The 27,197-nt window shown below is 31.8% G+C and overlaps 1 protein-coding gene across 1 annotated transcript; it reads left to right on the forward strand.

Moving 5' to 3' along the window:
* Nucleotides 1-1,063: 1,063 nt before the first annotated feature.
* Nucleotides 1,064-24,417, forward strand: LOC134260411 (uncharacterized). The gene is made up of 7 exons (XM_062742970.1): nucleotides 1,064-1,173; nucleotides 8,901-8,955; nucleotides 10,043-10,134; nucleotides 17,260-17,487; nucleotides 17,574-17,711; nucleotides 21,254-21,382; nucleotides 24,362-24,417. Exons 1-7 carry the CDS (start codon nucleotides 1,146-1,148, stop codon nucleotides 24,415-24,417), a joined length of 726 nt encoding a protein of 241 aa, XP_062598954.1. The 5' UTR covers nucleotides 1,064-1,145.
* The last annotated feature ends 2,780 nt before the right edge of the window (nucleotides 24,418-27,197 follow it).

A 27,197-nucleotide genomic window follows, 5' to 3' on the forward strand; every position in this document is an offset into this window, starting at 1 on the left:
GTCGCAAATAAAATTTGGTTCACGAAATTACTTTTATTAGCTGTGGACATGAAATGCAAAGAACAATTAAATTTAACAAGCCCCTGGATTTGAAAAAAAAGAAACAGATTTGAACATTTAAATAGCACAATAGCTTTTGAGATATTTCTACCAAGTCCATATGCATAAATATTAAAAGAGTTAAAGCAAATATAAAGTATAAGATGTTACATGCTCCATTTTTAGTAAATCATGTCAAAATTGTTCTGAAACTATTTGGATATAAACTGCAGTCCTTGTTTAAGCTGAATAAAAGCAATGCATAGAAAATCAAAGTTAAATACACTCCGATTCTTTATGAGCAATAAATAGCAATTACATCGTTTTTTCACGATGACAATGTATACAAGTTTTTGTTTTGTCAGAAGATAATTTTTTCATTTGATAATGTTTCAACTATAGAACATAAAAGTGAATTTCATTTATGTTTTATTTTTAATTCCAAAACATTATATATAAATGACATTTTTTTTATAACTTCCTCGTTTTTTTTTTCATTATTATTATTCAGTTAGAAATTGTGTCACGACTCGTAAATAGACATACGCCATATTTGATTTAATTACAGTATCTAAGTTATACGCATCAGAATATCTCGATCCATCGTTAGACCTCACTGCTTTTTTGTCTAAATTTGTAATCTAGAAGCTTGTATACTAGTGCATATTATAAGTTGAGCATACTGAAAATTAAAGCTGATAAGACTACAGTTTTTTTAAATCCATAGACTTGAATATATATATAATATATAACAAAATTGAGACATGATTATCTGCAAGTGCAATTGTATAAATTTGTTTCCCCCGAAAAATGACCCGTCTTACAATTACAATCAGGTTGTAAAAAAATCATCTCAGGAGATTTTTTGTTGTAATTTTTAGACGAATAACTAACATGTACATGAAAATAAAGGGTATAGTACATGTGGTAATTGAAAATTGTAATAAAAAAGGCAACGCAAATGTGTTCAGGGCCATTTTAAAAGATGTTAAAGGCATTTAAAGCGAAATAATTGGACGGGGATGTTTTGTTTCAAGTGGTACACTTAACTGAATCCACATTCATAAACAATTTTCAAATAAGAAGTTATTCTGTTCTTTGCAAAAATGACAAAATGGGATTTTATGATGGAATGTAAGTAGATGTTTTCATATCCAATTTTTACGAAATAATTAAAGGATCAAAACAGATCTTACATGGGCCTAAAATGAGACTAATGAATGGGAAACACGTATAAACATATGTTTAAAAACTGAGTTCTGATATTTTTTATTCCATCTGTAAAGTCAATTTAATGTATATAATAAACATTTGTTGGAGAAATTACTACAATGCAAATTATAATGTTAATGTTAATTAATATAATATTCATATATTGATAGACTGATATTTACAATAAATTGTTTTAATAAATGGCCAGAAGATGTTCAAATTGATAGCTCTTTAAGTTCTAGAACTAGTTTATATTTAAGTAATTTCCTCAAAAGGACCATACGAAGTTGTTGAATATAATGTCCCTGTTTATTTTCGTTTTATAATGAATTAAAATGGAGATTTTATTTCTTTGAGTTTATCAAATAAGTAAACACAACTCAGATTGGACATCCTTATTCGGAGTTTGGCTTGACAAGCAAGGATAAAGTGTATAAAAATACTGTTAACAAATTGCGGAAGATAATAAGCCGCTTGTTGTAGGAAAATGAACAAAGCGTATTGAAAAAAACCCAAACACACTGATGTATCCGTGGCATCTAGTGGTGAAGGTTAAAATTATTCAAATATAAGTCAAAATCCGAAAAGATGTGATAAAAAAAAATGATACCAACAGAAAGGATACAAAGAAAGTATCTGTGAAAAAAGTTAGGGCACAACCATATCAAAGAAGAAGGTATGGTTTCCATACAAATTTTGCCTTGTGATTTTCTAAAAAATGAAACTGGTGTAAAAGTTGAAAACTCATGCTTTTTAAATAATTGAAATTCAATGCAGAAAAATTATACAAGTCATTTTTCTCACATGTGTTTTTAAATGCTAATTATGACGTCATAAACAAGTGCATTTTCCCGTATTTTCTTAAAAAGTTGCAGAAGACAGCAATTTTCAATGGAATTTTCTTTCAGATAAGATTGTCCACAGGCATCGCCCACAAAGATCTTGAGATATGTGATTTGTTATTGAATTTTGCACAAAATATCAAAAAATTAACGTGGGCGGCGGCTGTGGACACTGTTTTCTAAAGGAAAATCACCCTTGAAATGTGCCATTTTGAGGCTTTTTCTGTTGAAAATAGAGAAATGCTTCACATTAATGACGCCATATTTGCAGAATGGTAAACCTTCATGTCATATTCTTTCCTGATTTATCAGAGTCATTTATCTAACTAATATTTAAGCCAGTTTCAAAACTTTTTGATGTCATTACATTTTTAGGGCGCAAAAAAGCTAAAACTATACCTTCTTCTTAAACGCAAAGGATTTAACTGTAAATTTTTTTTACCTCAAAGTCAAGGTCAAAGGGTTCTGAACTAAAAGCTTTTGTCACAAGGAATAACGTGTTACATACAAAAGGCCTATCAAAATCATTTAAATAGTGAACAATATTTAAAGTTTATTTTTAAAAAGAAGACAAAACATCAAGGTTAAGGTAAAATACACTTGTAGTCAATAATGTATTTGGCTAAGAGATGGCCTTATCACAAGAAATAAAACTGTTAAATATAAAGTCCCATTTTTTTCAAAACTTGTGACAAAGATAATAAATTAATTAAAAGTAGACAAAACTCCAAAGTCATTGTCAAAAGCTATAGAATAGTGTTGTACCTTAGTCCTTATAACCAGAAATATGTACCTGTAAAGAATGAAACCATACTACTATTCGGTGAAATGGCAAGATTGAAGTTTGATACGTGTTTGCAAAAGTGGATCACATTGCAAGGTGAAGAGATCTAATATGTTCTATTCCCAAAAAGGTCTTAATTGCTACAATGAATATACTTGTAAATATAACCATTGCTTTATACAATAAAATGATGTGGAAAAAACTAAGGTCTTTGCGGGTAGGTAGACAGACAGACAAACGGACAGACCCCTAAAAACGCATTGGTAATAAGGAAGCATACAAATTATTCAACCAACAGGGGCCTGTAACATACTGTATTTGATTTTACATAATCACTATATGTATACAAAAAGAGAAATGGAAACGTCAGCTCGAATTTACATAGGGTCGATCTCGGAAATGACTCGTGTTTTCAATAAAATACCTTTGTTACAACGCACTTTGAAAAATTACGCACTTTGAAAAATTTTTTCAAAGTGCGTTAAAATTTGGGACCAAGCTAACGCACTTTGAAAAAAATAATTTTATTTCAAAGTGCGTCAATATCGAGCATATTAACGCACTTTGGAAAAAAATGTAAAGATTGATCAATATTCTCTCAAATAATTGGTATGATAAATAACAGATCCTAGTTTGATAACTTTTTTATGATAAAGTCACTGTAGGACCTGAGATATTGACGTTTGAAATATTTAAAGTTTTGATAAAATAAAAGGGAAAATTAAATTAAAGGGTCTTGAAAAAAGGAGTGACGACTGTTTAAGTTCATTAATTCGTTTCTTCTTTTTTTTTAAATTCTAGTCTTTGATAAGTAGATGTAAAGGTGTAGAGGGGGCACTAACAGGGGACAGCTTCAAGCAACTTAGCATTTATCATTATAAAAAGGGGCCAATTTGATTGTTCAAAACTATGAAAATTCTTTCTCTCTCATACGTTTTACTGTATTTAAAAATTTCTAGTTTTCATCTCTTTTAATTAACTCATTTATTATTGAAAGTTTTCAACGTCATTCCAGTTAGGTAAATACATCATTATATGAATGCCTTGAGTATAGCATAGACATCGAGACTGGGCGAAGGGCAAGGGGAGGGTATGGGGGCTAAGCCCCCCACTTATTTTGGAAAGATATATGCATCGTATAAGCATTGAAAATGCAGCGTACCATTTTTAGGTTTATTGCATCCCTCCCCCGTTTGTTACGGACACCGATGTTTTGGAAAGATAAAGATTTGGACTCAGGGATCTTATACCCGCTTCTCCTCTTTTCGACGGGAGTAAATCAATTCATTTTTGAGGTTGGGATCAGGCTTAGTTTTTTGAAAGATAAATAAATATAATCGTTCCATGACTAAAATATGTTTTTTTTTCAAAGTGCGTTAAGTGTCTCCATAGTAAAATATATTGATGTAGACTCTTAACGCACTTTGAAAAATTTTTTCAAAGTGCGTTGAGTTGGTCCAAAATTTAACGCACTTTGAAAAAATTTTTCAAAGTGCGTTGATTTTGTCCCAATTTTAACGCACTTTGAATAAATTTTTCAAAGTGTGTAATTTTTTCAAAGTGCGTTGCCACATACCTTGCAGTTAGTGAAATAACGTCTGTGATCATTCAGTAATAATCACTCTTTCATAAAAATACCATCACGGTCATTTAAGAATCGTGTAAGTCGTGTTTTGCAGATCCTGTCATGCAAGTGATGTAGTTTAAGTCGTCCATTGCATCCAATATTTAACGCGAGATGTGATTGATCAATGGTGCTTTTCTAGAACAGATCTGACCAATTACGCTCCGCCTTTTACCAATCATGTTTTTCCCAAAATGTCGTCTGTTCTGGGCTCGAGCCTCTCTGTGAACGAAAAAAGCTACCGTATTTATTCAAATTGGAGATGTTGTACCTTTTAATTGCAATTAACAAAAGAAAAAAATGATTTTCGTGAACGCTGGATCTTTACTTTTTATTTTCAATCTTCGGAAAGACTTCAAAACTGGAGAAAATGTGCGAATTTTGTCTCGTTTTAGTGGACGACTTAAAGTGCATCAACTCGCACAACGGAATATCGAGTTAGTATTACCCAACTAAAACGCTATAAAAAGTAACGAGGTTTCCGTTTTTTATTTTAAAGAATTTTTATTGTAGTACATGTATGATTTCTGGTTATAATCTAATTGGCTACATTCTTTTTCTATGAAATACGAAATATTTCCGAGATCGACCCCGTGTAAATTCGGGCTGACGTTGTTTCCCTTTCCCTTTTTGTATGTATATAGTGATTACGTAAAATCAAAAACAGTATGCTACCGGCTCCTGTGAAATCAGTGCTACATTATGACGTCACAGTAGGCGAGATGACGCTAATCTTAAGGAGGAACAGGACCTTCGGCTGAAAAAATTCCTGTCAATGAATTTTTTTCGTATTTTTTATATTACTGATTTAATATGTACTTATCATTTTAAAAGGGTCCTGTCATGGGATTTCTTGACCTATTTAAAAGATATTGCCCCACACATACCGCCCTGTGTAGAGTTTGTATGGAGTTTAGATACTTCATGTAAAGGATCAATGTGATAGATAACACTATATACTCAAATATTTCATAATATTCATAGTGTTTAAATTATCTTAAAGCAATTGTTTTAATTTTATATGGTATTTGGGTGGGATAATTTCTGCATTTTTCAAGGCAGCTTCAACGGCAAAAAACCTCATTTTGAAAAAAAAATTCTGTCAATAAATATTTCTAAATTTACAATTGAATGTCAGTCCTTCATCGTAATAATTTACTGCATAGATATTTAAGGGAGAAGCTAACTTCAATATCGCATAGGACGATTGAATAGACGTAAGCATGATAAAAACGCTTGACGTTTTGTATTTTCCGAGTGCGGGAAATCAATTGTGACGTCACACGAAAATATAAACATTCAAAATTATCTAAATAGATTGAATCTCTGCTACTAAAGACAAAAAAATATTAATTCTAAAAAATCTGCTTCAGAAATTTATCACGATACATTTACTGTGACCTATTTATTATGAAATAAAACTGATCATGACGGGTATGTGTACTTGATCTCGCTGCACTGAGAATTCAAACACTACGTCTATGACGTCACTGACGTCACATTGCAGGGTGAAGAGAAAATATATGCATTTGTGGTATCTCTCCATTATATAAACATATATACAGAGAGAAAATATCTTCAATTCTGTATGAAGTTTGTCAGAGGTCAGAGGTCAATACGTGACCTAATCACACGGCGCAATAATATAGATCTACCGGTACATAAATTATGAAATGACCTGCTCTACTTGCTTTTCATGTATAAAAATCAACAAAATAAGCAAGTAAAATGATAATTATTTTATTTGAATGTAATCAAGTATTTCATACAGTTTTTGAGCTATCGATTCAACCTGTGTACATAGAGAAAACTAGGACTCCTAGTAGGAGCCTAGCGTTTCTTTACATTTTTCTTCACTTTTGTCAGCTACACAGTCTCTAACGTTGATCTTTATTTTTTGGGTAGACCTTTGGTTAAATTTTCATGATAAACTTTCATCTTTAAATTTTACTCACGATAAATGTGTAAATCTGTTGATAAATATCATTGCAATCATGCCATGAACAGCTGCCAAACACCTCGGCGTTTTCGTAGTTCAATGTAAAGCTGTCGCCAGTGTCTCCGTGTTCATTGTCATATATGAATCATTTGTTGTACGACTTGATTGTTACTTTTGTATCTTCGTAATAAAAAGAGTTCCAATTAATATGGCGTCTTAGTATCATGAAACACAACATTTATCAGTGTTTTACGATAAGTATGCCTCTAGTTACTGAAAACGTAGAATGTTTTTGATCAAATTGCAAATTAACTGGCTAGGACAACTGTCTAAATCCATCGGATCCATCCATCCCTTTCCGGCGCAGAAATTCCTCCAACTTTTTATCATCAAACTTCGGACGTGTTTCTTGTGTCTTTTCAGCATCGATTATCATTTTTCACGAATAAAAATATTCCCAGACAACAATCTGTTCACTATTTCTGATCACAAGCAGCCTTTCACCAAATATTCCCTTCGAAATAGATTCCTTAGTCTAATGCATTCGAAGCGTAACCGCCATGCAAGCCGATATACACCTTGCGTCATTTTTCAAAATCTACGACGGACGTTTAGTGCAATAATTTAAATTTGAAAATATTCAATTGTTTGTCTGAAATGTAAATATAAGTAATAAATAACAAGTTTATAAACTTCAATGGGAATTGAAGTGGGTCGATACGTGCTCAAATCTTCTGAGAATGCCTTCGGCATTCACAGGATTTGATCACGTGACCGACCCACTTCAATTCCCATTGAAGTTTATAAACTTGTTATTTATTTCTTAACAAATGTGTGGATTGGGCAACTTCACAATATCTAAATGATGGCAATATCTTTAAAAATTTTGTTAATTATTATTTCTAAACTAAATGTTTAAAAAACAATTTTCAAATTTAGAATAAAATCACACAAGATATGTTGATTTTAACAACGTTATAACATGTATATCATCACCGATTGTGACATGATATGTCTTTTTAGTCATGTGACATGTGTCCTGTCTTCCCTTAAAACACAAGTTCTCGTAAAATTGGTATTTAGACATGTAATTATACTCTAGAATAGGAATTGAAAAGTGTAAACATTAATAAAATTTACATGTTTTTAGTTTGTTATGCTGTATCTGTCATTTTGATTAAAATCTACCTCCAATGTCCTCGTATGTGTACATCAAGTAACTTGGGAATTGATCATGTCGTGTAAAGAGAATTTAGCTAAAACGGCATGTACAAAGACATGTAAAATGGGGTTTAAAAGAAAATATCATGAATATTATGTGAAATTGATATGGAATCAGTAAATTCATCAGGCATGCAAATTTATTTTTATCGATTATATTCTCTCTCGAATACAGCCATCTATATACGTATCCCGGTCGGCCTTTCCTCTGTCCTTCCTGACAAAAATAATGCAACAGAGCAACAATAAGCTGGATATTTCAAAACATGAGAATTATACTGATAAACTTGGAAAGTGCTACTAGAATCCCAAGTTAAGCATGATTTTACGAAAAATCTCGGTTCATATGTATTAAATTCAAAGCATATATGGTAAGGTTTCGTGCAAATGTGTGGAATAATTATTTTACTGACAGAACAGTGGGATTCTAGCAGCACTTTTAAGGCAAAATAAATGTTTTTCAACTACTGTACATCACTTTTTATTTCGCGAGAACTTTATTTTCGCGTAATTACGCGAGACGGTATGCTAGCGAAAATTTAATTCTCGCGTATAATAGTATTCCTTAAGATAATATACAGCAATAACCACAATTCGTGAAAATATTGTCTCGCTAATCAAGAGTCAATGACTATCTGGCGAAAATAAGGTGTCGCGAAAATTAAGTGATCTACATAGAGAATATTACATACTAAAATACCTTACTTTCTTTAAAAAGTATATTTTTTTCCGAGAAATGACTTATACGCTTCCTTAACATACCTGCGAAGTCAAACGTCGGTTGATGGAATCAGGTAATCATCTCCCGTGAATCCGAACCCCTATGTATTGATCGAGTAGACGAAACATTCCATAATGATCTTTTGTACAAAAGCAAATGGCTATTAAGCAATAAAGTCAGCAACAATGCGGCAGAATGATAGCTTATGTCCTCTATCAAGGTCTTTATAACTACCCTAGAATTTTTACGAAGTGTTTAAATCACTGCAAAATGAACTCAGTAATTTGTGAAAAACTAACTCAATTAAAAATTGGTAACACTAAGAGCATGCAGTTCTTGAGTATTTAATACTCTGAGAGTGTGACCATAATCATGTTTACTATAGAAAAATTTATTATTGATAATACTAAGTGTAACATTAAAATTTGTTAACGCTTCTGAACCAATCAAATTTTAAGTTGAACATGTTGAAAATGTGAAAAAATAACTTATTATTGAAATTGTGTACATATTTTCAGGTTTGCTTCATTCCCTGCTTTTGTATTATGGATATTCTGCATACGATATTGACAGGTTTGTTTTCAAAATAGAGACTGAAGTATAATATGTATGATACTATGTATACAAGTTTAAGACACGATAAATCACGATAAAACAATTGTCATTTTCTTAAATATTCTCTCAAAATTCTGTCCTAAACACCAGTGACCGTAAGTACATATCAACAATTACCACTTCATTTTATCGTTCCCCTGTACGTATGTGATTTATTATGATGTGTCTACAAATAGTATATAACATAGTCGCCTGTACGTGGTTGATTAGGTAGGAGTCGCGAGGTTAGGCGTTGATTGTTACGTTACGGTTTGATTCTACGGCCAGTTTCGGAGACTGTTCCTTTTGATTTCACTTTATAAAATCGAGATACAGTGTCTAAATACATGTAGGTAAGTAATAATTACTATTGGCGTTTCAATATTAGTGAAAAGCATATCAACCTCGCACTTCGATATAACTTTTTAAATGCTTCATAATTATGTTTTCTTTTAAAAAAAAAATCAAGGCATAAAGATTTACAATCGGAACATCACTTGGCCTGACGGAAAAGGCCGAGTGGCGTTCTGATTAGTCAGCCCGCGGACTGACTAGATATGATACTGTCACAGATGAAAATGAACCATCGGACATTTTGACAATTACTTTGGATATTAACAATATTAAATTCTACATATCTGTAATTAATTTAATTAGTTGTCACAATTGCTTCAACATGTCAGATTTATCTATTCTGAAATATTTAATTTCTTAATTAGGCATGAGTGATATGACCAGATGGACTGTGCTTTGAGTTACATGATTATTGTTTATTTAAAATCATAATCTAAAACTGTACTTGTAAATCAAATTAATTCATGTCATATAATACTCAAACTTGGGAATTATCACCAATGTCTATAAATACAAAGTTTTGCTAACATTCGGAGAGTTGGAATCGGGACGCACTTGTCCTTGATACTGTCCGACCCGACGACAAATAAAGGTCTGCAAATCGTAAAGCGGTTTTATCTTCATTTACTAAATAGTCCACATCACACCCTCGCGTTGCAAAGCCAGTAGGGTGGACGAATAATGGTACTATATAATGATTGTTTCGTTTTAGTGGGGTTTGCCTGGAGACACCCTTTTATTTTGCATTAAGAGGAAGACCGTGCTGGTTTACTTTGACAGAGGCAAAAGTCTGGTTTGAATCAGGTAATTAATATGCTGTACAGTTATAGTGTAAGGGTTGTCTAGTAAAATCCTGGACAAAGAGATTTAATAAAAAGAATTAAGCGGTCTTAACTGAGAGAATTAGCTCAATTATTATCCTATATCTTACCTTTAAGCGATTCCTTAAATGATATGAATCCAAAATATTTTACAAGTAATAGAAATAGATACCTTTAGTCCTATACATTGTTATATTAAGAAGAACATTTGTATAAAAGCAATGTCTTGTTGCCATTAAAAAATAAGAAGCAACATCTATATCTACATCTACATTGTGTAGCCGTCCGGAATTAGACATGGAATTGTTCTTGGGTCACATGATCAATGTTAATAGGACATAAATATATATCCAGTCTCTTTAAGAAATGTTTACTTATCAAAATTTAGACAAAAATATTTTCTATATTATTTGAATATGTACACGATACATGTATGGTCTTTCTGTGCACGATAAAAAAAATGCAGGTTTCATTAGCGAAAACACGGGTATTCTTTGGAAATGAAAATATAAATTACATTCATAATGACTTATGTCGTCATTTGGACAATTTCAAGCTTAACTTTTGACGATTTCCCGAGCAGATGAAATGAGTAAACAGTTAACACTACATAGAAAAAATGGCGACGTTTCACGATTTCTTACGTTTTACCATTCATTTCGAAATACTAATGACATCCTTAAAGACTTAAAATGACTACAGCAGAAAAAAAATATTAAAAATATAATATCACTAGACCTTACGTATAGAGCTAAATTGGAGTATTATAGGCGGTATCTTTTTAATCGAGTCCGCGTGTAGAAAAAAAACCATTCGTACAAACAAATACTGGCAATAACGAAAGACGTTGATGTCACTGTAGACCATCGATGTAAAATTGCCTATTTTGTTAACTGATAGTGAGAATAATGTCCATAACTTAGTAATACATCTTCAGAAAGTTCTATATGTATGCAAGATTGAAGGGAAACTAGAGTATGATGACTATAAATGAATCCGAATTTAAGTGGGGCTTATCCACTGTGGCAACGCACTTTGAAAAAATTACGCACTTTGAAAAATTACGCACTTTAAAAAAAATTCTCAAAGTGCGTTAAATTTTGGACCAACTCAACGCACTTTGAAAAATTTTTTCAAAGTGTGTTAAGAGTCTACATCAATATATTTTACCATGGAGACACTTAACGCACTTTGAAAAAAATCGTATTTTAGTCATGGAAAGATTTTATTTGTTATTTATCTTTCAAAAAACTACATGTAAGCCTAACCCTAACCTCAAAAATGAGTTGATTTACTCCCGTCGAAAAGAGGAGAAGACGGGTATAAGATCCCTCAGTCCAAATCTTTATCTTTCCAATACATTGGTGTCGGTAACAAACAGGGGAGCAATAAATCTTAAAATGGTACGCTGCATTTTCAATGCTCATACGATGTATATATCTTTCCAAAATAAGTGGGGGGCTTAGCCCCCCCCCCCTCCCCTCCCCTGACCCTTCGCCCAGTCTCGATGTCTATGCTATACTCAAGCATTCATATAATTATGTATTTACCTAACTGGTATGACGTTGAAAACTTTCAATAATAAATAAGTTAATTAAAACAGATGAAAACTAGAAATTTTTAAGTAAAGTAAAACATATGAGAGAGAAAGAATTTTCATAGTTTTGAACAATCAAATTGGCCCTTTTTTATTTTGATAAATGCTAAGTTGCTCGAAGCTTTCCTCTGTTAGTGCCCCATATAAACCTTTAAATCTACTTATCAAAGACTAGAATTAAAAGAAAAGAAGAAACGAATTAATGAACTTAAACAATCATCACTCTTTTTTTTCAAGATCCTTTAATTTTCCTTTTTATTTTATCAAAACCTTAAATATTTAAAACGTCAATATCTCAGGTCCTACAGTGACTTCATCATAAAAAACTTATCAAACCAGGATCTGTTATTTATCATACCGATTATTTGAAGGAATATTAATAAATTTTTACATTTTTTTCAAAGTGCGTTGATGTGGTCGATATCAACGCACTTTGAAAAAAAAAAAAAAAAATTTTTAAGTGCGTTAGCTTGGTCCCTAATTTTAACGCACTTTGAAATTCTTTTTCAAAGTGCGTAGTTTTTCAAAGTGCGTTGTAACAATCCACCCTTTAAAAAAAAAGAAGAACTTTGACGCTGCTTTAGACACTTTGACGTTATCATCTGTGCGTCGTAAGGCAATACATTGCAATGTAAAATCTCATTTGTGTTAGCAATATATTCATTTGAAATTTGCTAGATTTTCAAAATGAAATACTAATATATACTAAAAAGAAGTGAACATTTTAAAACGAAGCTATGATTATTTTTTTACTCTAGACAAAATTTTCACGAATTTACCGGACAACCCTCGTACATACAAATGGAATCCAAGAATTTAAACGATGAAAAATCATTACATTTATATATGCCTAGAAAGTCATATTTACTTAAAAATCATTTGGCCATTATTCATAAGGTCGTTTTTTTGTACGACAGCCAACTGAGCTCATTTTCGAAGGTAAAAAAAAATCGTGTTATAACGCGAAACTTTCGCGATATAACTCGCAACTTTCGAGAATAAACGCGTAACTTTCGCGCTTTAACGCGAAACTTTTACGATATAGCACGTAACTTTCGCGAATAAACGCGAAACTTTCGCGAATGAACGCGAAACTTTCGCGATATAACTCGAAACTTTCGCGAATAAACGCATAACTTTCGCGCTATAACGCGAAACGTTTGCGATATAGCACGTAACTTTCGCGAATAAACGCGAAACTTTCGCGTTTTAACGAGAAACTTTCGATAAACGCTAAATTTTGCGAATAAACGCGTAACTTTCGCATTATGTCGGTATTGTGACGGTAACGATGGATTCACTGGCAAGAAAGCAAAAAATTTATCTTGTGATAGTCCAAGATCAAAATAGCCTTTTGCTTATCATTGTAATGGATAAACTTGATGACAAAATCAAAAGAAAATTGAAATTAAAGCAAATTTCTGGATAAACAGCAAAGATTTCGCGTTATAACACGAACGTTACGCGTTATAACGCGAAAGTAACGCATTATAACGCGAAAGTTACGCCTTTATTCACGAAAGTTTCGCGTTATAAAGCGAAAATTACGCGTTATATTTCGAAACTTTCACGTTATATACGCGTAATATCGCGAACGTTGCGTGTTATAACACGAATTTTACAAGTTTATTCGCGAAAGTTTTGCGTTATAACGCAAAAGTTTCGCGTTATAACGCGAAAATTACTCGTTATAACGTTATAACACGAAAGGTACGCGTTTATTCGCGAATTTTTTGCGAATAAACGCGTTAATTTTGCGTTATAACGCAAAACTTTCGCAAAATAACGCGTAACTTTCGCGTTATAACGGGAAACTTTCGCGAATAAACGTGTTATAATGTTAAAATTTTTTTCTACCTACGAAATGAGCACACTGGGCTTTAGTACTTTTGAAATGCGAAGGGCATGAAAGGCAAGGATGCTCAAAATTTTTAAAAAGTCAGAGATTTGAACGATGGTGTTAAGTTAATCTCTGTTGAGATTCTTCAGGGCTAGATATTTAGACTTGACGCCCGCAGAATCTCAGGACAGTGTTCCCATGACGAAATAGTTTACCTCCTCGCATAAAAGAGTTCCTATAGTCTGCTTTTACCCTATGTGATTAGGAACTAATGTCTACTATGGCTATTGAACATCACATGAAAGATAACAGACTATAGGAAGTCTTTTATGCGGGGAGGTACACTATATCGCCAGGGAGCCTTATTTCGAACGGAGATTTCAGTGAATATTTTTATACATGTACTGGGATTTACCTGCCTAAGCGGTAAGCAATGTAGAAATAATAATGACAGAAAGCCAAATAAACAACCAAATGACTTAATTGAAGCGAACGGCAGTGTGGTCTAGGTGAAGTTTGGGCCTAGTCTCCAGGGGCTTGTTTCTCAAAAAGTCGTAGATTTGGGCCTAAGTTAGTCCGACTAAAAAACTGACGCCAAAATTTAGACGGGTCTAAATCGCGTTTCAGAAAGCGGCGTAAGACTGGGCCCAGTACTAGGAAAGAGAGCACCAAATGCCCGGATGAACACATGGCTTTGTTTGTGATGGAACATTAAACCGAATACTGAATGGGATGGCGTTACGCCATTGGCTGAAATCAGGTATTTAATTGTTTTCATTTTAAAGTAAAATTAATGACCTTTGAAATAAATGATGGGATGAGGGAATATTACAGAAACTATAGAAATACCAGGGAAGATTTTAGGAGTGGGGGTTGATTTTTTTTGCCGCGTGTTATTGACTGCGAATCTCTATAAGTTGAAAATAACTGCAATTTTGACCTATAAACGCAATGGGACCATATATTTTTTTCAGTATTTTTTGTTAGGGCTTAGAACAAAGTTTGAAATGATGCTAAAGATTTTTCTAAAATTGTCATAGTAAAGTACTGAGAGGGCCTAAGGTTTGTATGGAGTTCTATGGGAAAATAATTAGTGGTCTTTTCCCACTAAGACGTCTCCGCTAAGTACTAAGCATGCGCAGATCGCATTTTATTTGGTTTAGAGACTACAATGACATGCGGCGGATCAAAATAATATCACACTTGAACCTACATAAATGATGTAAAGAACTGGAAGCACGAGAACGCTTGCATGTTTTCCATTTTCACCGTCTTTTAAATAGATCTATTTTGCAAACCCATTTGTATTTTCAAGGTCAAAGCATTAACATAGCATCGGATTCAGAAATTTTGAAAAAGGGGCAGATTGGGGTCAGGTTAGGCGCCCACAGCCACACTAAAAAAAACTGATTGAGACAGAGTAAATCTTTTATTATAATTTTGGACACAGCCTCCCTCCCCCTCTACATCCTCAAGTGTTATATTAGATTTCTACATTAAAACCAAATGATGTAAATACATGATTACATGTATAAATATATGTACTTGCTAAATTTTGAAATAAAAAGTAATTTTCCTACATGTATATAAGAGTAAAAGTCATATATGGCTAGGCTGGAACAGGCTCGTAGCAAAAGTTTGAAAGTCGGAGGGAGGGGGGGGGGGCAACCGGTATCAGAACAAGTAACAGAACCCCCAACCATCAGACGTACTGTCAAAAATTTATCAGTTATGAAATCATAATTATCATAAAAAAATTATTAAAACATGGAAAAGAGAATGGTTCTAAAAAAAAAGATCAGACCTATATATGGTCTTCCTTGGTTCCCGTTTTTGTTAAAATTTAGACGTAAATAAACTTCAATGAAATTTATGTTTTGTGAAAGAATAAAAATTATATATTTAATTTATCTTTATATTGATTTAAGTCATATGCATAGAATTAAGGGTTTTAAATACATTAGTTTTAAACAAAACTTCAAAAAATGACATTTTTGACGCAGTTTAAGAGACGATTTAATATACGTGCGACCCTTCAACAAGGAAGAAATTTACACATGTAAAACATTTTCAGGATATGTGCCTAAAATGGCCCAAACCCATATACCGGTATAATTCTTTATATAAAATTTAAATATGAATTAGACATATATTGGCAATCTAGGTGATACATGTATACCTGCATTTATGATACATGTATTACATTTTGGACATACAGTTTTACATTGATATCGTTATGATAATTTACATAGACCATGTAGAAATAGTGCATAATTATGTACATACACCATTTGCATTATAACACACGCATTCTCAATTTTTATGGAAATATTTTAGAAATTTATAAAAATTACTAGATTTATTGCCTGCAATATTATTCACAAGAATTCGATTTAAAACTATTAAGCTTTTGCAAGCCATTAAGAAAAAACGATTAACCCATCTACACTTCTCACCTCTCGACAATGAGTGAACGGTCTTATGAACAGAATACTTTAAGTATATAATGCTCAAACATTTTACAAATTCATATTTTTATGTTTAAATAATATCATATTTAAATTAAAATACATACAATTAAAGGGGATAATTAAAGAAGTACTGACTTGGTTGATGGCATATTTATGAAATATTTCTCATTATCTGAAATATATTTTTAAAAATGATTTTTGTTTAAGGATTTATTGAAACATTATTCATTAAAAAATTAGCTGGGACCTGACATCGTTTTTAAAAAAGTGAATGGGGATGGGGGAGGGGGAGGGGGAGGGTAAGTAATTGAGTGACCAAAATATTCAGCAGAGAATAGAAATGCTGAAAGTGGGCGTTAGCCCATGAATTAAAAACAGAAAACACATTATTTCAATTAAAAAAAAATTGGGTTGCAGACCCCCCCCCCATCCCACAACGCGTGCATACATTTTTAAAAATAAAATCTGACACTTCTTAAATTTCTACCCAACTTGAATTCAAAATTCTTAATTACAAATTTTTAGTTCATCCCAACTTTTGCGGAAAAAATTTGCATCTCTACTTGTCTACATAATCTTACATGTATAATTATGTTGTTTATTATTGTTCATGACTTTTCGCATATCATATAGTTATGTGCGTGTATATGAATAGGTATTTTATTGCATAAGTATAAAATAATTATTTTTTAACTCTTTATGATTAAAACACTTGCCCTTTTCCCAAGATGTGTACAGACAAAGAACTTACGCCTACTCATGAGCAGGCCTAGATTTAAACCAAAATTTAGTCTCAACTAAGTCTCCGCTTTTTTGTGAAACGCAACTTAGTCCGACTTCCGGGTTTACTGACTGATTTAGTCCGGACTAAGCTTACGCCTGGTCGTAGGCCTTTTTGAGAAACGAGCCCCTGACGTGAATTATGAGTGACTGTCCAGAGATTCTGCGGGCGTCAAGTCCAAATATCTAGCACAGCAGAATCTCAACAGATTAGAATAAAGTTAAACAATCAGTCGCCTAATCTTTATTTACCTTGTAAGATAAAAATTATGAAAAATTTTCTTTATTTTATATCGTGTTTATTTACAAGAAAATAAGTCAACCTGTTTATAAAAGAATTTTATACATGTATGTTAACTGATTTATGTTTGGAAATTACATGTAGATTACTTTTTTCTTTAGCTCTCCTTAATTTTACAGAAATCGGCGATTGTCCTAAAAAATGTCAAGTAAAAATCAGCAACTTAGAAAATGAGGCATGGAGTCATTATCACAAATTGAATTACACACCCCACTATCAGCTGAATTCATTAACACTTAGATTCAATGGTTTAAGTGAGAATTTGACGATAATCAAGACGAGCTGTACTTCTTTGTATACAAAAAGAAGGAATTTGAAAATAATTTGCGGATCAGATTTTGACAAAGGTAAGCTTGAATATAACTGTATGTGTTACCTGAACTATAAATAAGACCGTTTAGGTCCTTTAGCCTATTGTTATTATTTTTTTTAGCAGTAGACGACTCAAAAGACTTATGTACATCAACTAAAAAGTGCGAAGATGAAAAAAAGATATGTTCCTTGAAAGGACAGATCGGTGTCTGTGTGTGCAATCCTGGATATATCGGAATAGAAAACGAATGTTTGCAGGGTAAATAGTGAAAAGCATCATTAATTATTATTGTTAATTGAAAAGAAGAAAAAAAAAAATCATTATTCTAAAAATTAACCATTTTCAACAAAACAAAATTTATACATTTTAACACGCAGGGTTTTCCAAGTTTTTTGCGTGCAAATTTTGTGCTACAATAAGATTTACTACAAATCCCTTTAAGATCTAACCAAAACTCAGTCTTATTTATCGAATGTATCTTTTACAATTTTAAATGCAGAGTACATGTACATCATTTAGAATAAATTAGGGCAAATTGTCTGGCTTGACCTTGCTAATTATATCTTAAACATTCGCTGGGCATTAAGCATGAATAAAACAGAAAAATCATGTGTTTTAACGCCCCAATGTAACTGAACCAAGATGTGTTTGTGAAATTAAAAAGAAGCCCCCATTAAGCAATTTATGGCAAAATATGAAGTTTTGCAATCAAAGTTAAACTCAAATGTGAAATCAAGAGATCAAAAGTGTTATTACCCAGAGAAAGAACTTTTATCAAAGAATATACGTACGAAATATGAAAGCTTTAATATAAGTATTCAAAAGTCAATACCAAGATTATTATTAAATGATCAGGAATTTTGGTGCTCTCTGATTGGTCTAGACGCCATTTACTGGTGTGTACCTCAGAGCGAGTTCACCTCAAATGACGCTCTGGGAGGTTTATTCGGGTTTTCCCTCTCGACCAACCATAGATTTGCTTACAGCTTTTTCGACCAATCAGATTGCGTGTTTCAAAGCATGTGTCGGTGTGAATGTAAACATGTCAGACGCCATTACCAAGGAGATTAAGAACGTTTGAAAGTAAAAGGTTGAGTATTTATTGTTTATTAATATTGTTTTTAACTTTTTAACTTATATTTGTTTAGCTGTTGAAGTATATCAACATGTAAAAAGTGTAATTACACTTTAAATTATGGATGTTTATATCTGATGGAGACAAGAATGAAAGAGTCAGCAGTGTTGTAAAATTCCTCATCATTTAATAAAACGGTTATTGACTTTTGAATTCGGTCTACTCATGACTATACAGACCTGGTCAGGTATTGGTTAACCTCGGCCTTCGGCCTCGGTCAACCAATACCTGACCAGGTCTGTATAGTCACGAGTAGACCTCATCAAAAGTCAATAATTGTATAAAGTTCCTTCCTTTAAAGTGTATCAAACTCAAGGGTCAAGGTCAAAGAATCAAAATTAATGGTATAACGAGGGATAAGAAATAAGTATAAGAAATAGAAAAGACCTTAAACCGCCTGTTTAAATGTTATGGCCAAGTTAAGATTAAATTTAACAAAAGTAGTGCAAGGTCAAAGTGTCAAAACCTATATTCAAAGAAGGGCCTTGTCACAAGAAATACACTTATATAAAAAATATGAGATTAAAAGCTCAAACAAAACAAAAGTTATTGGTATTACTAAGATTATTTCTTAACAGTCTCTAGAACAGTGTTTGAGTAAAAAATCACATGTTTATTACATGTTATTATTACCTAATTATTATTTAACATATATTTTTGTATGTTAAAATATTAAATCCATTCCTTTTTTAGTATATAAAGTTATTTTTCATTCAAAACCGATCAGATGAATTATGAAATATTAATATTAATTTGTAAGGGTTGTAGACATAAAGATTGAATGATTAACCGAAATTCCATCTGCTCTTCGATGTATGTGTGAAATGTAAAATAATCTATCAAGCTTTAACAATTAGAATTTACAGATACATTTGTAGATATTGACTTTTAAATATGTTTTATTTCTTTCAAGTTATGTGTATATTGGGAGGGATACAGATGACGAGGTTTGATTTGATAATATATATAAGTATATATATTTTTATGTACAATATTAACATATGCAATTTATATCTTTGTATGAGATAAAATAACAAATTTTAGTTAAAATACTTTATTCCTACAAAAATCTAACGGTTCATCAATAAACACGATTAAAAAGAAACTCCTGCGGGCGGAGGGTAGAGGGACGGACAGAAGCAAATAGAGACAGAAGAAGCTTGGCATGTAGTACATACTTTTTTGGAATCAAAGCATGTAACAGGTCTGGACGATTTCTAAATAAGGAAGTCAAGAACGATAACCTTGAATTGCTATTAATACACAGAATAAACAAGGCACTAATCCTTCTGACCAATCAGATAACAGCATTTAGACAAACCCATGAGAGAATAAATAAAACACGTGGCTTTTACGTTTTTTGCTCAAAAGATTTTTTTTAGAACAAACTTTATGTAAACTTTATGCGCATTCGGGAATAATATTATATTTATGACAATTCTACCGTGAACAAACACGACTTGAAAGCTTGGAATACGTTTTAAGTGGGATAAAAAAAAATTGTCTCTAGGAGTAAGCAATCCGAAAAGTTTAATTACGTTAAAAAATTGATATAAATACGGTAAATTTTCAGTTTTTAGAGCCTGACATAAAAATCTTATCGAAAAAATAACAGTCTTTATTATTTTTGAGTGTTTATTACAGAATACTAGTAGTCCATGCTGTTTCTGATATGCGAGGTAAGATATTGGGATAAAACGCATTCATGTATAATTACAGGATTATCTTCTCTCCACGTTAAACGCCTTTCCTTATGCCCATTTAAAGTCTGCATAGCTAAGTATTCGGCGCTCATGAAACCCGTGATAATGCAAAACTATATATGTGTCTACTCCGTACGATAAACACTTGTGTGAGTTGATCTATACACATGGAATTTAAGCATTATCGATGAAAATCGGACGGCTAAGCAAAATTATATTTACCATCATATAATATATTCTGGAAAATATTATAATTGAACTTGATAAAAACTTGCTGGTGCGATCTATATACCTCTGTAAAAGATTACATTCTATCGTGCATTATTTTTTTCTTTACCGAGATAAAAATATCAATGTTGTTCACGGTAAAAATGTGGGGAATACCTTATTCTTCAAAAGTTTTCATCTTACTTATACAAATTTTATGTTAAAAAAATCTTGTTGAGGAAAAAAACAAAAGCACGTGTTATCTTTTTGTTCTTTTAAAATATGTCTTGGGGTGTGTAAAAATGCTGTTGTCTGATTGGACAGAGAAATAATTACGTGTACTTGATGTACATTTATAGCAACTTTCGGTTATCGTTCTTGACTTCCATATTTAGAAATCGTCCAGACCTGTGTAAATATAAGGGATAAGTTTCAGTTTTTTTAGTTTCATGACGTTGATCAATCATCAATTGGCATTTGTGATAATTTTATGCATAAACGCCTTTGGTGTTTTATGCCAATTATCATGCAAGCCCCTTGATTGAGAGATCACATCAAGAAACAAAAATTAGACAATTATTCCTTATATTAAATCATTTTTTTTGTGTATCAAAGTATTTGACTGTTTTAAACAAATAGGAATATGTGGTGTATTTCACGGAATTTTAGACACTTCAAATGATGGCGAACTCTTTAGGGAAGAATTTTTTTTTTCAATTTAGAATATACAATGTATTCTTTTTCTTACTTATCAGGAAATTTGATATTGAATGGAACATGCAAACTAAATGAGCAGTGCTCCAGGGTATTTGGTTCTATTTGTCAGAATAATACATGTGTCTGTGGGCCTGAATATAAACCGTATAATGATTCGGAATGTTTGTGTAAGTTTATATTAATTTGTATAAATCAAATTTAAATAAAAAGTTTTGCGTATTGAATGAATTCTTAACGAAGTGTAAGAAAACAATAATAATGACATTTTCATAGATTTTATAGTTTATAGATATGAATACCTCATGAATTTCAAAATACCTTTGTTACGTTGTTTTAGGAAAAATTACTAAACATCTAAAACAACTAAAAATCTTTGAAAACTTCGAATATATTTTTGTGCGTTATTAAAAAGGTCACTGCATGCATTTCATTTCCGACATTTTTTAAATTACATTTCCGACATAAATTTATTTCATTTCCTACATAATTTTGTTTTCATCTCCGGAATTTACCTGCACGGCGATTTGATGTCTTCCTAGTCAATGAAAATGAAATTTTAAAAGTATTTATTGCAAAATATTGATTAAAAATGTATGTACAATAATCCATTTATTATTATAACAAGTTGCTGTCCTTTAAATAAGGACTGCAATACGTAGACCATATGCATTTTTTCTAACCGAATTTCAATTAAGAAATTTTCTAGGTGTAGTTAATATTCATGTAGGTTTGTTTACATATTCCAAAATGATATTCTTACTTATGACTGATTGTAGTCTCAAAGCAAAATTGTTAAATCTTATCTCCGATTAGAGACCTTTAGTTTTGTCAATTTCAAAAAACGGGCTATTTTGATACATGTAACCCATAATGGCTGGGACTTGACATCTGTTCTGGATTTATGCGGAACAAATTTATATGGGGAAAAATAGAGATCTGATGGTTCACGTGTATCATAGCTCTGTAGCACGCATATTTTTTTGTCAGAACCCCCCCCCCCCGCACACTAAAATCCGTTGCTATTATAGACCTCTATCAAACAGTATTGGATTGCTGTAATAAAAAGAAAATTGCGAGCCTTGATGCACAAAATTAATGCCGGTGAAAACTTGTATCTTTTAAGGTAGCTCATTACATCCACGGTTTAAATTATTTAAGATTTCAATACAGCACGACTTATTATGTAGATGTCAAATATCTAGATGGGGGTATTGATATCATAAATATTTTTTATAGAATTTCTTAGTTTTGTCTAATTTTAGTGAAATGTTTTATTTCAAGTTTATTATTAATAGAATTTCAGAACTTTCAGTGCCAAATGATTGACATTTTCTTAAGACAAGTACACACAGTGAAAATACCTCATAATACCTAAAAATAATTGTAATAGAGAAAATAATTTTCTTCTAATAAACAATTAATGTCATTATCTTTTTAATCTATGCATAAAACATTAAGAAACTGAGTTCTGAAGAGACAAGGAATATATTTCAATGAATTACATGTGTCAAATTGAATGAAGAATCTTATGTTTAAACGAAATGAAAAATCAGATTTAAAAATATTTGGTATAAAAAGTCTACTTTCAAGAGTTATCTTTCCTAATTAACCAAGACTCAAAACACTAAGTAACATTTGACATTACATCTAAAATTCAGAACAAAACTTTAAATTGTCCGAGGATTTAAAGCAAATATATAAATTAACACTAACACAGTAAATAGTGCAAGTAAATAACTTTTTAATTTCAACAAGGTTGTAGATTTTAACGCGAATTTTTTCCATACAAACATGTCATTGATTGATAGAGCTCTTTGCATGCATCGCTCTGAAATTGACATTACTTGTTTGGCGAGATTTGACAGTTGTTTTCTTTTGTTTCTTCTTAAAAGCAATTCTTCTTGGTTTATGCATAATGAATCCGTTACTTTGTTTTCACCTTTTATAACACCGCATGTTTCATCTATTTTTAAAGCGTTTTAAAGGTCAAGGTCATATTATAGAGGTACCTGTACAATTTGTCCCCAGAAGAAAACGGTCAACACAATGGATGTTTATTATTTGTGTAGTACGTCATCAAAAAGTGGTGTAATGAGCCTCCTTTAATCTAGAAATAGTCGTACGCGTTGAATGACGTTTTTCATTAAAATTGTTAAGTTAAATGTAATTGATATACTGCAAGTTCTTCCTACTTTTTAAAATCCTGATACCATAGAATCAAAGTTTAGTTTGTATATAAAAGTATTTGTATAGGAGGGAAATTCGGATCCGCCAACGAATGTGTAAATGCGATATGCGGATTTAAAAGCGCAATTTGCCAATGAATGGCATATTCTAATTCGAAAAGGGCGAATTATTCTACGAGCAAGTTACCTAAGGTGTGAACTCTCTAGCAATCTCGCGCATGCGTAGCCTGTCGTATGCGTATCCTTTTTAGCCTCGTTTATATATTTACTGCGTGGACCTCAGGGTCCACGCATTTATATGAATACATGTAGGACTAAGTCTCGGTAATAGATTTGGTACATACAACTTTTTCACATTTAATGTGCACTTTTGAAATAAATGTCAGTGACAGCATCAAACGTATGTCCAGAACACTTGGTGTACTCTAATCGAGTTTTAAAAGCTCCGGTTCATAACACATTTTTCATATTGCTCCACACAAAACTTTATTTTTTTTATGTTATACATCTGCGCAGAGTAAACATTGAGTCAATCACTCGAACTTTAATTTAGGTAGTTGCCTGTATTTTCTATTTTCATGTCGTTTCATTAATAAATTTATAAAAACTTGGATTAAATATTATAAATAATTGGATTTCAATGATTTATTAATGATTTGTAGTCCTTGTTTTAAATTTTTCATAGGTTTTCCAATCTGTTACTAAAGGTACTATTTGAAAAATGTCGGAAATGAAAAAAAAGGTCGGAAATGAAAGCAAAGGATGTCGGGGATGAAATGTTGATAATTACCAAAAATTCCGTAAATGAAGTGCAGCCAAAAAGGTGTTTAGATATATATAAAAAAAAGCATTCCACATTAGTAGACTCACCATAAGAGATATAATTCTTTGATAAAACCTCATCTTAACTTTCCTTTTTGTCTCAAATTTTCTACAAGTATATAATATTATTGCTTATAGTGCACTCTGAAAATGGAGAATACGAAGTTCGGGCCATGGAACTTAAAGGTATTTAAATTTCAGTAATTTATTTCAGTATTATATTCTCGTTGCTTGGAGTTAAAGATCAATGCAAATGCATATAGAAATACATGTACATTCATTATTTCTTGTTCCTTTTTCTACGTTTGTAAAAATATATCAGAAAACTTTGGTCTTATTTATGAGTGACTTTTGTCAACTTGATAAAGTATTGTACAATAAAAGAAGATATTTACTCAAAACACATCCTCGGACATCTATGAGTATTCTATGGTGATTTTATTAATTATTTCATTTTTAGTTAAAATTTCAAATGAAAATATAAATGTGCGAGAATTTGTTCAAAAATACAGTGTGTGATCTATTTCGTTGATTACGAGAGAAATGTTTAGAGGTGTACATACATGTAAAGGGTTGGGGGATCAAACTGCAGCTAGAACGGTTGTTCCAAAAATTATGCCGAATTTCGACGCAGGAAAATGTTATATTAAACAACAGTTTAATAAATTAACTTATCATACAAAGTTTTTAAATCCATGCTATATAAACTTTCTGCCTGACTCTGTTAAAAATTAATTGTTATCATAGCGTGTAATGAGTATTAAATTTGTTGGAAGATGTTAAACCATGTTCAGAAGATAGTGAAAGATTTTAATGGAATTGTGATTTAAGGTGGAATGCCTCACCAGTTTTTTATTTTATATATCTTTTAGCCCTCCTTTTTAAGCAATGGTTTCAACATTGAAAGGCCGATATTAGCTCTTAATTATTTTATATGAATTTTTTTTGTATTTTTTCAAAGAAAATGAAAAAAAATATTTACATCCTATGGAATGCCATATACGACAGCCAACTGCTTACTGCCAACTGCTGACTGCTTACTGCCAACTGTGAGCTGCTTACTGCCAACTGCCATACATATTTGAATAAATTTTATATTTGTATCGATATTTATATGAATTTTTACCAAAAAAAGGGGGGGAGGCACGGATCCAGGACATTTTTTCCAAGGGGGTCACCCTGGTAAAATTGAATTGAATAAAATGATCAATATGTTTTATTTTTGTAATATTCAATATATGCGGTTGACTTTGTTTATTTTTTATTTGTTTTCATATTTGAAATAGGTACAGTGCAGGGAACTAATTTTGTTACATAAACCAGCATCAGGATCAGCATAAGTAGGATCAGGATAGAACTAGCATCAGCATCAGCATTTAAAAAAAACAGCATTACTTGGATCAGCATCAGCAAGCAAAGGATTGAACTAGCATTGACCAAAGTGAAAACAGATAAAGGAAAGTCATTTAATACAAATTACAAATAAAAATTACCCCAAAAATTATTTTTAATGGCTTAAAATAGCGATGCTGTTTTTGAATTATCCACTTCCGGCAGGATAATCCTACTTCCGGTAGCATTACTAGCATTGACCTAGTTTCAAACCAGCATCAGGATAAGGATCACACCAGGATCAGGATAAGGATAACTAGCATCAAAATCAGCAAGGAAAGGAAGCATCAAAATCAGCAAGCATAGGAAGCACCAAAATCAGCATTGATGCTGTAACAAAATTATTTCCCTGCACTGTAACAAAATGACTATTTTCTGCTTTTAATCTTTAAAGAAGCCCCCCCCCCCCTTCCCCGGAGGCAACAAAACCTTTGAAGAGAGAATAATAATAAAAAGATTTGTCGTTTCGCGGAGAAAGATGTTTTGAAAATAAATTTCCGTTTTCCATTATTTTCTATGATCAAAAATTTCCTAAAATTAAAGATGTATATCTCTGTGTGTTATAATGTTTCACATGCATAGATCTGGGGGGGGGGGGGGTAAAATTTGTACTGTCATACGTTAAATAAACTAAACGAACTAACGGTATAACTGACCTTGGACCCTCCACTTAGAAAACACCGATCAAACATTTATATCTCTTTGTTTGTACAAATAAAATATGTTTTACATGCATAGATCTAGAGAGAGGGATCCGGAACACCCCTCTAAAATTTGTAAAGTTATTTAATGCACAAACTAAACCAACTAAAAGTTATTAAATGTATAAAATAATTCAACTAAATGGGACCTTAGACCCCCCCTCCCCAACCGAAAATGTGGATTCGTGTTAAGTTGGTATGAAAAATGTTATACACATGAAGGTATGAAGCATATGAACCCCCTCTCCCCGGCCGAAATAAATTTTCACATTTAGGAAAGGACTTTACGTATTTTTTTCTTGTCAAGAAATTTCTGGAGTGGATTTTTTTTTTACCAGAGTGACCCTCTCGGAAAAAATGTCCTATAGATCCGCACCCCTTTTTTAAATTTACATAAATATCAATATAAAAATAAAATTTATTCAAATATGTGTGGCAGTTGGCAGTAAGCAGCTGACAGTTGGCAGTAAGCAGTCAGCAGTTGGCAGTAAGCAGTTGGCTGTCGTATATGGCATTCCATAACATCCAAATTAGATGCTTTCTTGTAAAAATTTTGCTGTAATTAAATGCATCACATGAATACCTAATAAAATATGTAAAGAAAGTCTGGTTAGACTTTTTATTTTTTTTTTCATAAAAAAATATTTATGAAAATAAAACACATTATTTGTGATTTTTTTTAAACCTGTATGGTTGAAAACACCATAAAACTAGTCACTTCTAAGGAGAACATGTTTGTCATATTTTTAAAAGAAATTAAAACGAAATTAAGAAATTTTAGAGAAATTATAATTTTTAATATTTGGACATAACCCGATCGAAATTAAACTGATCGCGATCAAAATTAGCACAAAATGAATAAAATGCTAATTTATTGCCTC

The sequence above is a fragment of the Saccostrea cucullata genome, unplaced genomic scaffold (assembly GCF_032062105.1).
Source record: "Saccostrea cucullata isolate Sc308-1 unplaced genomic scaffold, CSIRO_AGI_Scuc_v1 ctg715, whole genome shotgun sequence".
Lineage (NCBI taxonomy): Eukaryota > Metazoa > Mollusca > Bivalvia > Ostreida > Ostreidae > Saccostrea > Saccostrea cuccullata.